The following is a 17,651-nucleotide window of genomic DNA, read 5'->3' on the forward strand; positions in this document are numbered from 1 at the left end:
GCGCATAAAGAGAGCGGGCGGGGGCCGGCGCCGTCCTTCCCGGCGGCGGCAGGATGCACCATGAGGAGCTGGCGTCCCTGCAGCGGCCCCGCTACGGCTGTGAGTGGGCTCCTGGGGGGCGTTTCGGGACCTTTTCTTAGTAATTTCTTTTTTTTTGTTCGTTCCTCTCCCTTGCCAGCTTTCTCGGTTTAGCACTAAAAGAGCGAGTTGGAGGCAAAATAAAACCCGCCCAGCAGACTCTGCGGCTGCGCGCAGCGCTCCGGCTCCTTTTCGGTTAGCTCGCAGCCAGCTCCGGCTGGGTTTTGAACAGGTTTTCGTGGGGCTGCGTTTTGTTCTGTAACTTTCTGAATGGATTAGAGCTGTAATTCCGCATTGCAGCTCTGGAGTTTCAGATTAGAGCTTCGAGTTTTAGCGTTGTAACTTGGTGTTACAGGTATGGGTTTGGGTTGTAACTTCATAACTTGAATTATGACTGTAGTTTCAGGTTGTAACTTTGTAACCTTTGGGTTATCACTTCGGAATTTCTGATTATAAAATTAAACCTTTGCTTTCTAGTTTTACAACTTTGTCTTAGAACTTTGCAACTCTTAAGTAATTGCGATGAGGGGAGACACTGTGCAGGTACTAGGCATCTCTTTTTAGAGGACGTGTATTTACTTCCCAAACGTATATTTAAGAAAAACCGCTGAAGCACCTTACCTCTTGCTGCTGCAGAGCTCTCCTGCCCATGCTGTGTGCCGTGCTGGGATCCTGCACTCTCCTGTGCTTTTCCAGGCTCCTGTGGGCACAGCAGTGGAAGTCCATGGCTGTGCCATTCCTACAAGAAATGCCTTTGATGCTTCAGGCATTGGAAAAAGGGAACACGCAAATGATTTGCAAAGTTCTCAACAACCCTGGCATCCTGTGTTCTAATGAGCAACTTCCCAGTTCTTATCGTAGTAGCTTTGTTTAGAACCGGTTCTGAAACCTCCTTTTAGAAAGAAACACAAAACCCCTTAACAGTGTTAGGGGCCACCTTGATTCCACCTAGGGCAGGTAGAAAAAGCGGTGCTTGGCAGTAAGACCTTCAGCTTGGAGAATGCCATGCTCTTCTGAGCGTTTCCCCTTACTGGTGGTTGGTTCCCACTACTGATGCCCTCTGTTGGGGCAGTTTGTGGGAACTGTAGGTTTCATTTTCCATTTTACCCAGTAGGTGGATGAGATCCTTGTGGAGGTGTGTGTTCACTGGTTACTACAGGCATAGTCTAAGTGCCCATGTTACTGTGTTACCAAAGGTGAATATTTGCTTGTGAAGCCAGTCATCCCAGCTGCTTGTGCTTTGCACATGTACTTGGGCAGTGTCCAGGTGTGCTGCATCGTGCTCCAGCCTCAGCTTGGACAGTGTCCACTTGCCTGCAATGCAGAAATGTTTGTTGTATGCCCATCAAGACTCCAGCAGCAGTGACTTTCCTGTGCAGATCTGGCCTGGCTGGTCTCAGAATATGTGGGTCTGGACAGGTAGAAATCAGTTTGTCGTGACTTCTGATACAGCCAAAGATGAGGTTTTGACTTCAAGCAAAGGGCTTATCCTTTGAGCCTTGTTCCTGCCCTGGATGCTGAGGATGATTTACGTTATTGCCAGAGCTGCTCAGAGTATTTTAAAGATCATAGGCCTCAATTATTAGGGGAAAGAATGACCATGTTAAGGATGCTAAATATAGTTTTGAAGAGATGGTCTATTCTCTCGGTGCTTATGCTTTGCTATGCTTGTTGAGAGCATTTTGTTCTGGTTACCATGGAGAACTTCATGTTCTGAGTTGTAGCCACTCTTGGTGTTAGGTCTCTCTCCCCCAGGTACAGGAGTGGATGAGAGTACACTTTGTCCTTTCTACTGGCACTTCTCCTCTGACCAATAATTGCTGCTTGCTCAGGATCCAATAGTTATTCTGTCCTTCCCTGAGTGAAAAGCTGTGGCTGCTGTACCACACTTCATCCACTTCTTTATAGGGTGCAATTTTTGCTGCAGGAGCATTTAAAATTACATTCCTTTCAAGGGATTAAGCAAAGGCTTCTTAAATATGCCAGGCTGATGGCAATATTTAAAAAAAAACCAAACACCAAAAAACTCTGTACTTTAAAGAACGAGCCATAGCCTTGTCTGTAGTGACAAGTAGGGTGCATGTTTGGTTTTTTTAGCCTGTGTCTAGAGAAATACATGTGCTTTATCTGTACTGCATTTGGCTGCCATTTTGAGAAACTGAGAGATCCAGCACCTTAAAAAAAAACAAAAAAGGAAAAGGCTCTCTAACTAGAAAGCCTACACTAGCGTTATCTGAGCTCTTAGGAAAGCCCATCATAAGTTGAAGGTTCTCTACATAACTAAAACTGCACTTTGGATTACTGGCAAACAGTTCCCTTTGTTGAGAACACCACATCTATGCTGGATTTCCTAAACAGTTAATAAGTTGTCCAAGTTAGGCTATCAAATTTCTAAGACTCCTTGCTTTAGTGACCTAGAACTGTTTTAAACATTTAACTTGACTTGGACTTTTGACTTTGGCTTCAAGCTCCTAGCAGAGTTTGTGTATTACTCTGAAGAATGCTAGCATTTTACTATCATAATTTTCTGCAATGTACTTTATAAACCAGTGAATGACTATCAGTAGCATTTCATTTTGATAACTAGAGAAGAAGACATACGCAAATTTTGGCTGTGTTTTATAGAGTGACGGATACAACTGGGGAAAAGAACTCTCCCTAAAAATAAAACCTTGTAGCACAAAATGAGTAACTGGGAAGACGTATCCTTAACCTAAAAGCAGTTGTACAGTACAAGCTTTGCTGATATAGTAACAAAAAGAATATCTAGAAAAAAAATTTTAGAGCTGATCACTGCCATATTTAAAGTCTGGAAATAGATGAATGAAATCAAATAAGGCAGTCCCTTTCTGGGTGGGTGCTAGTTCAGGATGAGCATGGTTCATGGGAGAATCAGAGCTCAGAGCAAAATCCTAGAGCCTTCCCTTAGTCTATTAGGGCCAAAGTTTTGTGGCTTCCTGGACCACTTGTTGAAAGGTGCCTCCAAATCCACTTACTGTTGATAGCTTAAAAGAGATGCAGAAGAGATTTCTGTTGCTGCTCCACTGAGCCCTTCAGACAGATATTTATCTCCAGGACCAACTCAAGTGAGAACATAAACTTACAAGGAAGCCACTTATACAGCCGAAACCATGTTAACAGGCACACTGCAACTGAATTTACATAGTGGTTTCCAGTCTGGCTACAGCTGTTGCCTGGTTTATTTCTCAATTCCAGCACAATCAGGAGCAGAGGTTCACAGAACTGCTGAGAATGGGGACTTATATTACAACTAGATGTATGAGCCATTTTTACAACAAAAAAGCTTTGTGCTGTGGAAGATTATGAAGACGAAAAAAGTATAGATCTCAGATGTAGCTCACAGATTAAACATGAAGTTTTGAACATGGGAAGGTAGCAAATCAGACAACGGTGTATCTTTGAGAATGCTCATTTCCTGATACTCTCAGTTCCTTTATAGCTGGTTTTCCCTGAAAACTGTGTGCAGAAACAAATGTTTAAGTTTTTGTGAACTGTCTGAATGGCTTCACTGCACTTCCAGGAATGTAATGAAGCTACAGTGAGGCCATGAGTGTCTGGATTTGAAAAGGATTTTAGGCATTTCCATGCTCAGAGTAGCTGAATTAATATATGCCCTGAGTCCCTGCCTACTGAGTAGAAGAAACACTAGGTGCTCCAACATCAGCAGATGCTTCTGTTGGAGACACAGATGAGTCTTCACCTCTGCTGCTGAGCCCAGAAAGCTAGTTTCAGTGGGCATGGATGATGGGTTAATGCAGGGGAAAACTGACTTTGGTATCCAGCGATGAGGGCGTTGCTTGTACTTCTGGTGCTGGCTCCCAGAACTGCTACTGTTTGGCACTAGGAATTTGGAGATGAGACGCATAAGCAGCATGAAGCTTCATGAGGGAGTGCTGCTCTGCCTGTGGAGACAGGCAGGGCAAACCTGAAGTGAAACACAGCCTATGCCTCTCTATGAAACCTAGCTTCTTCGCTCAGCAGGATGTGAAAGTTTGCAAACCAGTGGCTTTTCAAAAAGGTTTTAACATAAAAAAACTATAAATTTGTCTGCATGTCTAGTAACTGCAGTGAAACAAATAGCTGTTTTTCAATCTAAAAAGGGGGAAAAGTCTTTTGGTAAAAGTTCTATAGGATTTTCCTAAGTGAAAACAGATGGGATTTTGGTTTTTTTTAAACTTAAAAAAAAAAGAGGCTTTGCTGTATCCTATGCATATATATTCTTTTGGGTGTATGCTTTCTTGTAGTGCTTGTGACTTATGAGAACTCTTTTCTCCTTTTTTATTGATGGGTGTTATTTGGCAACCAAATACACTGTTTATCTCTTCCACTCTTTTGTAGGTTGCTAATAATTAAACTGCTGAATGAGCACTCAAAAAGTTTAACTGCTTTGTTTAACCAAGTGCGCACAATTCAGTTGGTAGGAGTGGTTCTCTGTGTGTTTTCTGTACAAAGCAGGTTCATCTCCCATGAGGTTTGCTGGTAAAGAAAGGACAGAGCTATGTTACAGCATGCTTAAAGCTACTTGAATGCTGTTGAAACAGGAAATATTAATACTGCACTGGAAACAGGATTTATAGCACATGTGAGTGTGCTACATCAAGTCCGATGCTTGAGGCAGGGAATAGGAAGCATGCAGATTTTTAGCTTGCCTGTTCTGTTAAGTGGGGTTTCAGTTACATAATTTTTTGAGCTCGAAGTTTGCTTGATACTATTGCTGGTTCAAGCTGACTATGTTTTACTAGGAATAACCCTACACATAAGGCAGAAAAAAAAGCCTGTCAGTGACAGGCAGGACTGGTGGGTCATATTTCAGTGTGATGATAAGCAAGTGTGCTCTCTTGTGCTTGCTCCTTGTGGGAAATGATTAACCTGCTGTGTTTGCTTCACTTGTTTGGGCTGTTTCGTTGTTTTTTTGGAACCCGTATCCTTGAACTACTGCATGTTGTGGAATGAAAGTGCGGGTACTGGACGGAGAGGAGTTGTGCCTACCCCTGGCCTGGGGACCATGACTGGGGGGACAGGGGCCAGGTGCCTCCCATTCTGAGGAGGGATGCCTGCTGTATGCGCCTCATTTGCTGATCCTTGATAAGACTGGGACAGTCATTCATGGGTCAGCACTTCCTGCACCTTGGCACTTGCGTTCACCTTCAGAAAACAGCAATGTCCCCTTCAGCCTGGTGCCAGCTGGGCTTTGAAGAGGTTTGCTGAACACATGCTGCTTGGTTTTCACTGCTGGGAGGAGAAGGGGGCTGCTGAACGTCTGACACAGGGATAGGGTTGTGCAGGAGACCAACATGTTGCCCTGGCACTACTCCAGTTGAGTTTTGCCAGTTGCTGTGGCACAGGACAAGAGTGCCCTGGTCTGCGGTGGTGAAGGGCTGGTGGGGCAGGCAGTGCCTGCAGTGTGTTCTCTGGTGGCCAGTGGCCTTGGTAAGGTGGTGGGAGAGGGAGGGAATGGGCTGCTGATCCAGATGGTGTTCCTATAAACTCTGCACAGTGAAACATTTAGCTTCTAAATACCTTTTGAAATGTGTAAGCACATAAACAGCCATTAGGAACCTGTGCTGGTGGCTGATTTCAGTGTTAAATTACTGTTTCATTCAAATGAATATGCACTAGCAAGAAATACTTATCCAGAGGAATTATGTCAGTTCTTTTTTATCACTTATTGCCAAAGTTGAGGTCGTCCAGCTATAAATTCTTCAGGAATCAGATTCAAGAAGCACTTCGGAGCTCTGACTCACAGCTGCTGGCAAACTGCTGCCAGCCCATAAAGACTTTCTGCCTCCAGGTGTGGTCCTGCCTTGTCTGCCAGCCAGGCTCCAAAGTTGTTAGAAACTACTGTCCTCATCTCAGGTGCTTATCTTGGCCTGCGTGTATCAGACTAAGCAGTTCATGGCTTCTGCTAAAGTGAGTGATGAAGGATGTGGTCTCTGCCAGTCCTCTCTTCTGGACTCTGACCTGCTTCTTTGAAAGTGCAGTGAAAGCTTTTGTGGCATCTAGCAAGGTCTTTAAACCAACTCCTACCATGCTTCAAAGTGTGAAGAGGAATTTGTAGTCATGCAGGCTATCAATCCTCTACTGTCTGTTCCTCCTGAAATGAAGAATAACCTCCTGGATTTGTGCTTGATTTATAAAACTGCTCTGTAAACTGGTTATATTTGTGGGATTGGAGCCTCCTGTTCTGGGAGGAGAGCACAGATTAATCCAGGGGCAGCTGGAATGGGAAATGCCCGAACTCTGTACAGAAGTGTGCTTCATTAAGGCAACTGCTTTTCCACAGGCTTGTAGGGTCGAACTATAGGCCAGTAAATGCTTCACTTGTGTTTTAAGGGGGTTGTTTCAAAGATGTTTTGGGGAAGCGTAGATGAGTACTGGGACTACTCTGGTTGAAGTGATTAGAAACAAGGCCAAAAAAACTTGAACTAATCAAGAACACAGATTTGTTGAGAACATGATCCTGTGTCTAGGATCAACATTTTTTTATAAGATGTTGTTTTTAACTGGTGTTATTTTGCATTGGGATCCCATCTCCTGCTTTGCTGCAACTGGTGAGGTTTCAGCAGCCTGAACTTGTCTTCAGCTGCTCTGTCATGCTGCTGAAGACAACTTCACCTCTTGCCAGCATGGATATCCAATCTGTCAGGAAGCTAATCTCTCTTAGCAGAGCTGATTTGCATTGCTGGATTTGCAATCACCTCTGGTCTCTGCAGGGGATGACTGCAGGTCTCACAGCCTTGCCTGCTGACCAAGGCAGGGGGACTTTCTGGCCAGGTGGGACTGTTGCAGCCAGAATTTAGAGGTGCTAAAATTGCTCTGCAACCGCACCCTGAAACTGTGGGTTTGAGTGTGCTTTCAGTCAACTCTGCTGGTGGAAGAGGTGACCTTGACTCCTCCTATGGAATTATTTTTGGCTGGATTAGGTCCCCAGTCTGGTTTGCAGCATGAGCCCACAGGCAGGTCTGCCAGCATGATGTAGTAGCTGCAGTAGGGATGAGCACGAACACCTGGAAGAATGGCAGGTCAAGTTGTGCTGCTGCTGCACATAGAGATCCGGAAAGTGTGCCTGTGGTGAGGCAGGAAAATGTGCAGGTAGAACTCAAGGGTGGACTGGGGCACACAGGAAGGAGTGTCACGTGCATTGCCCTGGTGTCCTCAGCTGCCTCTGCTGTGATGCTGCTGACACCCTTGTGCCCTGTCTGCCTGACAGGGCTAGGGCTGCTTTCAGCTCTCTGTTGCCCCAGGAGTTTTGAAGTGCAGAAATATTTTTGAGGAAATCTTGTCATTACTGCTGTAATTTCACAAATCTGTGTCAGTAAAGGCTTGGCAGTGTTTGCCAGGGAATGCTACAGTGGTAAGAAAATTTGAAGAAACTGTCTGAATTCTAGACTACTCAAATAAGAAAGAAAAATAAATGCTTTTTTTTTTTTTTGTAGAAAGTGAGATTCAAGATGCTTTTTCAACCTTCTTTTGTAGCTGATAAAATTGCTGTTGACTTGCAGGGCCTCAGAGCTGTGGGGATGAGAATGTAACTTGTGGTATGTGCTGCTTATTTCTGGGATTTTTAGTTTTTTCAAGACCAACTGATTTACCCAAGCTATAACTGACTGGATGGTCTCTATTCAGTGGTAAACAGTTCTAACATTCCATATGTTCCCAATACAGTATAGCAGAATAAATAATCATTGAAGTATCAGCATGGGTATGTTGTGGTGTAACTGAAAAGGAACATGAAGGAGTGCTGGGTAGGGCAGGGATTATGTGTAGAGAAATCTGGGACAGGGCTTTGACCAAGGAAAAATGGTCAGCTGTTTTAAAACCAGGCACACAGTAAATGTGATTTCGCTATATCTGAGCTGAGAAGTTGTTTTGAATACTTCTTTTCAGGCCACAGCAGAGCGCATATTTGTTCACTGTGATTTAGTGGAGGCTGGGAGATGAACCAGGCTTGGCTTGGCATTCGAGGCTGCACGGCAGCTGATTACAGAAGGTGGATAGATAGCTTACCTTCAAGGACTGGATGTGACTGCCTGCTAATTTGTATCACCTGTGACTATGGTAGTGATGTTCAACAAACAGGTTAGAATAATCCAGAAAATACACAGCCTTTTTACTACTTGTAAAGCCAGGCTGTTGTGCACCAACTTGTATCTACACATAGAAAATGAGAAGTAAGACCACATGGTTTTGCTGAAGATGACACAGATATGAGCTGTCCTAGAACAAAATGAATCAAATTTCTTAGTATTGTTGTTAATAACAGGCAAAACAAAGGCTGGTGTTTCCTATAACGCTTAACCATGGCAATAACACTCAGTAGTTTCCTCTTTTTTTTGGTGGGGGGAGAGGGTTTGCTTTGGTTTCTTGTTGCCACACTTACAAAAATTAAGTAGCTTCATAACTGTAGAAGTTTCTGATAAAAACAGAGGTGGATTTCTGTAATGTTCATCTGTATTCTTCTTCCTGAAACTCTTGTCAGGAGGGTGCTGACTGGTAGGCTGCAAATGCTGCCCATTGACGGGCCTATATGGACTCCCCAAAAGGATGAAGAAATGAGCAGTTAAGAAATTTGGATTCCTATAGCAGCAGCAGAAGTTGTCTCCACTAGATTCTTGGGCACATTTCAGATAACAATTGATATGTGATCAAGTTTTTTTAATATAATTTCCTCAAGTTACAAAGTACAGACTTGAAAGTTGACCATTTGCATGAAAACTGTTACAAATTAGGTAGAAGGTATTTCACATGTGCTCACACTTCACAGCTTTTCGTGTCGAGGCCAGGAAGAGGAGGGATGCTTCTGATAAACAAAGCTTGTTGTGACTGTGAGTCTCCCCAGAAAGTTACCATACAGAATAGGAATGGTAGAAACTCACCTGGGCAAGATACTGCGGATGGAGTAGCTATATTTTTACACTGCTCCACTCCCTCTTGCAGCTGTAAATACCTCATTATAAAGAAGCTGACCATACAGTGTGAGTTGGAAACCAGGGCAAAACTTGGAGGAAGAACCATTACAAACTGAGCAAATGTCTCGATTTTTGTGAAGCAGTGCTTCAAGAAAGGAAACAAAATGCAGCTGTACAAAAGGTTATAAAATTCTGTGCCCAGTCCTTATGCATGCAAATTCGTTTTTTTGGAGAGAGACTTCAAAAATTGCTAACACATAACTTAGTTTGGTGTTAAGTTTATGTGTATTGTTTGTACTGTTGTTGCCGTAACAGTGATTTAATGCTAGTTATGTTTCCTTTATTTTGGTGGTCTTAATATTGCTGTTTCAAGCAAGCAAAAATACTTGTTTTGGGGTGTTTACACAATGTTTCTGATATGCTCCTGATATTTTATACACATTGATATTTAACATTGTCACTGTGAAACTCATTCGAGAAAATGTGCTCAAGGTAACAAGGAGGCTGTTCTGAGGTCAGTGCTTGCTCCATTAACTCAGAAATTACTTTGAGTTATAGGGTAGACATAAGCAAATAACCTGAAAAATTAAGTTATTCAGGATGCTATCGACAAAGTTTCTTTCAGGTTAGAGGAAATTTAGTAGAACAAATAGTTATACTTAGAAACTTGAGTGTATAGTTTGGGTAAAAATTTATCTTTTGAGTGCAGCTGTCAAAGACTTGTCCTGGAAATAAAAGTACTTGGTTTATTGATAAGTTATGAGCAACATCTAGCTCACTCTGTATCTGGTGATTTTGCAGTAATATATGCAATGGTAGATGTGTCATTGTCAGAGCAGTTTTGAGTTTCAGTAAATATGTTCTGGATGTACTGACTTAAAAGGTCAGGATTTGTCTGCTCTTTTCAAACCTTGCTCAAAGGCCTGTTATTCAAGGCTCAAATGTTTTGTGATTTTGTTCTCTCCTATGGTTTTAACTCCTGATGATGAAGGAAAAATTAATTCACATTACTGGGTATGTATGCGAATGAGAATTAAGGGTCAGAGTTGTCCAGAAGCCCTGTGGGCGAGTGCCCTGCAAGCAATGCCTGCCTGCCTATGCAGTGTGCTCCTGAAGTGACCTACTAGGGAGGACTGGGAGGAGATTACCCTGGAGCTAGCAGTATCAGCTCCAGTACTTTTGCAAACACTTGCTTACTGCATAGTGAAGGCAGCCAAGCAGGCCTCAAGTGGTAACTGAGGTCACTGCTGGCCTGGCACTGCCTCTGAGCTGGGTACTTGCACAGGTATGCTGTGTTTGCCTTCTTCCTGCAGGAATTTATCATCTCACCCATGAGATGAAGCAGGAACAAAGAAGGTGCATCTCTATCCACTGTGCCTTCCTGCCTCTATGTGGAGCAGCACAGTCAACAGAGGTTTTGGAGTGAGATTCTAGCTTGTGAGACTAATATTGTACCTCCACCCTTTATTTTGTTGTTCCTGCCTGTGCTGGGCCATATCAGCTGTAGAAACAGCTACTGAATGCACAGTGGTTTTGGGGCTTGTTCAACAAGCAGCAAAGCTGCCTTCCCAGGGGAGCCTGGAATGTTGGAGGGAGGACAGGAACTGCTATGTGTTCTGTCTCTGCCTCTGGGTGCCCAAGGGTCCTGCTCATCACCTAAACTTACTGTATCTGTGGAACATACAGCACTTCTTTATGTTCTTGTTAATTTGAAGCCATTTTTGTATTAACTGTTCAATCTCATTCTCTGTGTCTGTAGGTGCAAACTAAATTTTCAGTTCTGTTATCCCTAATGCTTAAGGTTTTTTCTCCCCACCAAGATTAAAAAAAAAAAAAGCTGTTGTGCCTATAAATCAAAGAATTTGAATTACAAACTTCGGAGATATTGTGACTGTAATAATTATTGAGGAATGAAAACCCAGGCAGGCAGAGGCAGATGTGTTCTTGCAGTTTAAAGCTGAAAACCCCGTGGCATATTCACATGCTTCAATTTGTATCTTGAAGGAAAAATGTGCTGCAACATTTCTGGTGTTTTCTGGAGCTCCTCTCAGAATGTGGAAAAAGTGAAGCAGATGGTTTATTCAGACCTTGGTAGAAGGACGCTGCAGCAGACTGGCTGTGAAAGAAGCAGAAGATGAATTGTCAAATGAAGAATAAAGACCAGATGTCAAGGCTGAGGGTTTCCACACTGCAGTCTTTCTCATGGTGATTTCCAATTTAATCAGTGGTTAAGTGGTGCTCTTGCTTGTGGCTTTTCCTAGACAGGTGTTTCAGTCCTCTGGAGTCTCTTGGTTCAGACTAAGACTCCTACAGCTCTACAGTCTGAGTTACTTAGTGACCCAGACACAGATTTCCCCTCAGATTCTTTTATTCCAGAATTCCTGCTTGTCATCCTCCTTTTCTGTTCTTTAAGCTGCACCTTACCACATTTCTTTAAGTCGGTTACTGTACTGAGAATGTGGTGATAGGAAGCTTTCTGGTTTCAACTCTCCAATGACCTGAGTATTGAATCCATTTGGTAACCCTTTCCTCCCAAACTTCTTTCAGGAGGTCTGAGTTGCTCATCCTTCCCCCTCTCTTTCACTTTGCCTGTCTCTGTTCTTGTCTTCCTCTTTTATTGCATTCAAGTGTAGGCCTTCCCTAACCAGCCCCTGGGTAGTAGAGGTTTGCTACAAATGTATTTATGAATCACTGTTCTGGCCTCAAGTTGTAATGCAGATCAGTTTTCTGGCATTTTCAAGACTGAAACAGAAATCGACCAAGGTCCTGACTTAGCCAAAAATCCTGTGCAGCATTTGCAGGGCATTATCTTAATTGGTTACTGTTTAAATGGTTATCAGTCTTCTGAATGTCTACCAAGGAGCATCAACAGAAGCAGAAAACCTTTGTCATGCTCTTTGTTGTGAATTTCAAGTAGTTTGCCTTTGGTGAAGTATAGTAGCTCTTGTCAAACATGCTTACCTTCCTCAGTACCCATGGTCCCTCTTTGTATGTAAGTAAGCCTTGTGCTTTATTCTGGTCCTGTGTGTTGGCTGAGATGTCTTAAACAACACAACTAGGGCGATCTTACTGTTGCCAGGTCAGAGGTTTTGCTATGCAGATGGCTAAGAGGAGTGCAACAGAGGTGTGGGTAACAACGCATGTGAACACATGATGAGCAGACAGTCCTGAATCTGGATTTTGCACTGCCTGTAGTGAGTTCTGTCTGTGCCCTGCCCTACATACTGATGGTCTCCAGCCCCACTTTCCTGTTCTTCCACTCCACTTCTGCAATGACTTTCTGCCCTGCCACCATTGTTGATGGGTGGGGTTGTGGCCACAGGCAGTGGTGTGGTGTGATTACACAGAATGAAAGTTGCCTTTGGGGTTCTGCCGAAGGTTGCAGACACAGTCATCTTTCCTGTTAATTTGTGGCTCTTGATTCCAACTGCTTGCATAGGGATGAATGCCTTTTGGATTAGTTTTTTTTCTCTTTGCATGATCATCACAGTGTTTTACTGCCCACAAGCTACTTGTCCTTTTGTGTAGATGTGTGTATACATTTGACTTATTGATATACCTGCAATTCTATTCAGAGAAAAAGTAAATATAAACTGCCTAATACTAAAAATAAATTTGATGGCATTTGTAGGCAAAAGACTTGCATTTGTCTTCTGACAAATCTAATTACAGGGTTGATACCAAGGCACACTCTAGACACTAGCATTTTTCTGTCTTTCATAGTTGCATGGTGCATTTTACTAGCCTGGCAAGATTAAACTGTCCTCATTATTTCATTAACAGTCTGCTTGTGTTAAGTTGAATTGAGGTCACAGTAGGTAAAATGTAAGGAAATGGAATCCATATGGTAAAATTTTGGCTCTTTTATTTAGGATTATTAAAGTGTATTACTAATAAAAAGCAAACAGGTTGAAGTAATTCCAGTGACATGAACAGAGCAAAAGGTAACTTTATCAAAATACGTAGAATTCAAATGACAAGTTCTTTATTTAAGAAAATAGTGAGTGTATAAAGGTGGCAAAGAAATCTGACACTTTTTTATTTGTTCTCTCATGAACTAATCTCTGGAGAAGGAAAGCTTGGTCAAATGTGCAATATTATTTTGAACGCCTCAAGCCTTCAAAAAATTGTGGGTTTTTTTTTCAAGCCCGCATGAAAAATGTCATTCCTGCTGTAAGTATGTGGAAACTAAACAAACCTTCCAGCTGGAGGAGATACCGTGTAACCTTCTGAAAGCTGCCTTGAAGTTTGGCCGTGCTAATGTGTTTGGACTAAGCATGTGGAGATAGTAAGGCCTGTAAGTGAAAGAAATAGCTTGTAATTGGTGTTCACTGCCTCTTCAGGGTCCATTAGTCTGAGTGCTTCCTTAGACTTGTGACTTTTTTGGGAACCTAGACTGAGGGTTTGTTAGTAAATAGTGAGTATGAGTAAAGAGTGTTTAAAAAAAAAACCAACAAAAAAACCCCATGAGTGAAGAGTGTTAAGGTCAATTGTTTAAGTTGACCTAAAAGTTTAAGGTCATAGAAAGGAGCTAGAGTTTTAACAGAATTTTTAGAGCACCTGAATCTTAGGAAAACCTGTTGTGCCTTGAACTGACCAGCTAGCAAAGTATGCAAAGATAAACAGTTACAATTTTATTAAGCAATTACACCAAATATTGCTGGAGACGGTGAGACCAGCAGTTAGATGTTGGTGGAAGTGGTTGAGCAATAAGCTGGATACATTGCGTTCCATCCCATCCTGTAATCAAAGATGGCAACACTTGCAGCTAACTGAAAATGTCTGGGCTTTGATCTGCTTCAACTCCATTACTTTTTCTCCTTGTTCTTCCAAACATACTGAACAATTATAATGAAGTTCCGATAGAATGAAACATGTTATTTTTCTGCACAGGGTTAAGGGATGCTACTAGAAAAGAGATGTCTATGCTCTAGTATCATCATAGAATAAGGTAATGTCAGAGCTACTTAGTGTCTTTTAATATTTACCTCTGCTTAAGTCTCACTTGATGGTACCATAAAAAGCTTGAGGTTTAAAAGCAGAGTGCAGGATGTGTGTACCTGTAAGCAGAAAATTCAATGTTAAACTTTCTGGCAGTGCATGTAGTGACTTGGTCAATGCCAAAACCATCTTGTGTCTGTGGTTAAATGAGACATTTTCTAAACTTTGTGGAGATTGAAGTATCTTGAGATGTGTCTGAGGAGCCCTACTGTGTCCGACTGAAATGAAGTGGTTTTGACACTTGGCTCCAGGAACATGGAATGTGGTTGCTGTTGCATCACTGTCCCCTTGTACGATAGTCCCAAGGTCCATGTATTGCAATAGTGCTCAGTATCTGTTAATGGATGTGGCTGTCCTTGTGGTAACAGAGACGTAAGACTGAAATAAGACCTTTATCAAGGAAATGGGAGGAGGAGGAGGACTTGGGAGTAAATGCACAGGAATGAGGTTCTATGAGAAAGCTCAGGGGAAAGACTGGTTTAGCAAACATTTTTAATTTTACATCAGGATGTTTTTTACTGGATGTCTGTTGTCAACACTCCCATGCTAATGGTGCATATTTGCTTTCCCTGTTTGCGCAGTGTCTGGCAGTGAGACCTAGTCCAGAGCAGTGGCCCTGGAGATCCTGTGTGTCACACAATTTGTGAGAACGGATAATATCTATCTTCTGGCCAGAGCATGCATTTGTATTTTTGTTTGAAACTATGAGCCTGCATGCTTTGACAATGAAATAACTAGATTAGGAGAGATACAGCAATTTTTTAAGGGAGGGAGAGAGTAGTTCAATGTTGGGAACATTTGAAAAATGGCATATTGGACACCCTTATGCTTTAATTAAGTGTATTAGTCTACTGTCTCATGTGAATCTGGCCTCCAAGTTCACAGCTGTGGTAGGTTTTTTTGTGCTTGCAGTGTCTGCCTTTGTCTAGAGCCCTTTCTTGGAGCAAATGTTCAAGGAATGGACTGAATGCCCTTAACTGGAGACACAGAAAAAGGTTCAGGCCATCTGGTTTTATTACTGTGAGACACATGCTAGTTGCTTGCAATTGTACTTTTTGACAGAAGAAGTCTATAGAAAGCTGTTTTCATCCAAGCCTTAAATTTTTCATCCAAAGATAAATAACTTCCAGCATAACAATAGACCTGTAGGTAAAAAAGTACCTTAACAGAACACCTGTAATTGGTGTTTGGTGCTGTAAAGCCATTTTTTCGTTGTAGCCTATTGAATTATCTCTGTTCACATAGTTATAGTTGACATAGTTTCTTCTGCATATTTAATAAACTGTTACGTTAGATACCTGCAAGTTGATATTGGGAGTGGAGGCTCGGCGGGGGGAACTCCATCTGCTTGTAGCTTTGAGAAGTGTCGTTCTGATATCTGTACATGTATCTTTTCCCTGTATTTTGCAACTTCCTGCCAGTGCTCTGAGCTCCTGTCCTGTTGCAGTGAGAACAGCTCAGGGAGCAGTGAGCCTGCCTCAGAGCATTGCCAGCTCAACCTGCTTCAGGTACAGGTCTTGGCTGGTGCTGTGTTGGTGCAATGACAGCATGTGAACTGCCAAACTAGGAGCAACCATGGAGTTGAACTGCCCCAGGCAGGCACTCCTGGGGTGATGGGTACCTGAGAGTGTGATTTTTTTACTAGGAATAAAAAGATGAATTTACTGGCCTCTTTCAAACTAGGACAAAATAGTTGTATGTTCTCAAATAGCGTAAGTTATTTGAACTTAAAACAATACTGTGTTTTAAGTCACAGCGACTGTAAGGTTTTAAGTCACTGTGACCATCTAAAATGCAACTAGCTTCTTCTTGAAACTACAGCACTGAATTGTGATGACAAATGCTTAAGGTTCTCACAGTACAGGGAGACATAAATGGGATGCTGCCTAGAGCCTGTTGTACTGGGTTTGGCTATCACTGGAACTGGCTGTGGCCAGCAAACTGTGGCCAGTCAGAAGTTTTTGTGCAGGAAAGACTCCCGGGCTTTTGTTTTTGTTATAGCATGGCTCTGTCAAGTACTTTTGAGTGTATTAATACTGGGTAGGGGATATGAGCTTGGGAGGAGGAGGCAGGAAGGTGTGAGGGGGACATAAACAGAATTTGCAGACCTTCTTGTCAGTGGACTGAAACACTGCCTTGCCTTGCTTACTGTGTGGCTCGGACAGCAGACAGCTGAGACTGCCAAATGTGGTTTAGCTAATGTTTAATTCAAACACTCTAGTGAAAAACTTTTATCCCAGCATTTTACAGTATTTTCTCCTGTATCTTTCTTCACCCCCCCACCCCCGCGCGCAACCCTGACTTTACAAATTCTATTCTATCACTGTAAGAGGATTTTGTTCTCTCCATCATCTGTTATGTCTTGTTCATTGAGCTTCCCTGTTGTGGTGCCAAAAGAGCTCTCCTCCTTATTGCTCACGTCTCTCCTGCCATGGGAAAAAGTCCCTGGTGGCAGGAAACTGAGGGGGATTGGCCCTGGGAAATAAAAGCTTCTGTTCCTTTCTTTGCCTTCTTCAGTATAAGAAGTCCTTTGGTATGTCTGTGGCAAATGCCTTATTAGAGGGTCTGCCTGCTAGAAGCAGCCATGTGCTGTTCTTGAACTATTGCAGATAGTTGTATGTCTGAGAGAAAATTAATGACCAGGAAGCCTTAAGTGCTGTTGTAGGTTTTGCAGGGCTTTTTTTCCAGCCTCAGTTTTTCAAGATAACAAAAACTCTTTGGTAAATGGTTGTACCTGAATAATTTAAGGATTATGCCTCATAAAGTATTCTGTAAATTTGTATTCAGAACTTGTTACAAATGTTACTTTTCCTTACATATTACAGAAATTTTAAGTTTAGCATAATCTAAAAGTACAATCCACAGATCCATGACTAATTTGCAAACTGTTGCAAATTAGACCTGTGAAACTCCCCTTAGTTAATGTAAACTCAAACATAAACTACTGTGACCTGCAGGTCGAGGGAGGCGATTATACCCACTCCACTCCAGCCACATAGCAGCCCATCTGGAGTGCTTCATCCAGCTCTGGGGCCCCAGGCATAAGAAGGACACGGATCTGTTAAAACGGGTCCAGAGGAGGAGGCCACAAAAATGATCAGAAGGCTGAAACATCTGTCCTGTGAGGACAGGCTGAGCAAATTGAGATTGTTCTGCCTGGAGAACAGAAGGATCCAGGAGACCTTATTGTGGCCTACAAGAAAGATGGAGAGGCACTTTTTATAAGGCTTTGTAGTGATAGGACAAGGGGGAATGGCTGCAAACTGAAAGAGGGTAGATTTAAATTAGCCACTAGGAAGAAATTCTTTGAGTGGTGAGGCACTGAAACAGTGATTAGATTTCCAGTAAACTCAGTATCAGTGTAAATTATCCCTGTGAGCTTGGGACCTCCAAAATCCTTGTCATGGATGTAATATGAGGGTGAACTCTGAACTGGATTACATTTACAGAGACAGTACTTGTTTTTAAAATTCTTGTGTAAAGTGACCACATCTATGTGAACCTGAAGTTTTGGTTCTCTTTCCAGATTCTGTTAGTTCTGTTCATGGCTCCAGTGGCTCTTGTGCACCTGGGCGGATTGCTAGTTTCAGTAATAATATTGCATCTTCAGAAGTGGTGGCTCTATTTCTGAAAACTTACTCA

General features: G+C 42.5%; 1 protein-coding gene across 8 annotated transcripts in view; it reads left to right on the top strand.

Moving 5' to 3' along the window:
- Positions 1–17,651, top strand: part of IQGAP2 (IQ motif containing GTPase activating protein 2) — a 124,205-nt gene continuing 106,554 nt past the window's right edge. For 7 of the 8 annotated variants that reach the window (XM_032096250.1, XM_032096252.1, XM_032096257.1 and 4 more), the window contains exon 1: positions 2–99. In XM_032096250.1, coding sequence (XP_031952141.1) covers positions 54–99 — 46 coding nt within the window. In that variant the 5' untranslated portion in view covers positions 2–53. Of the gene's footprint in view, positions 100–17,651 lie in introns of all 8 variants that reach the window. The other variant, XM_032096262.1, reaches the window with a different exon arrangement.

This window comes from Corvus moneduloides, chromosome Z (assembly GCF_009650955.1).
Source record: "Corvus moneduloides isolate bCorMon1 chromosome Z, bCorMon1.pri, whole genome shotgun sequence".
Taxonomy (NCBI): Eukaryota; Metazoa; Chordata; class Aves; order Passeriformes; family Corvidae; genus Corvus; species Corvus moneduloides.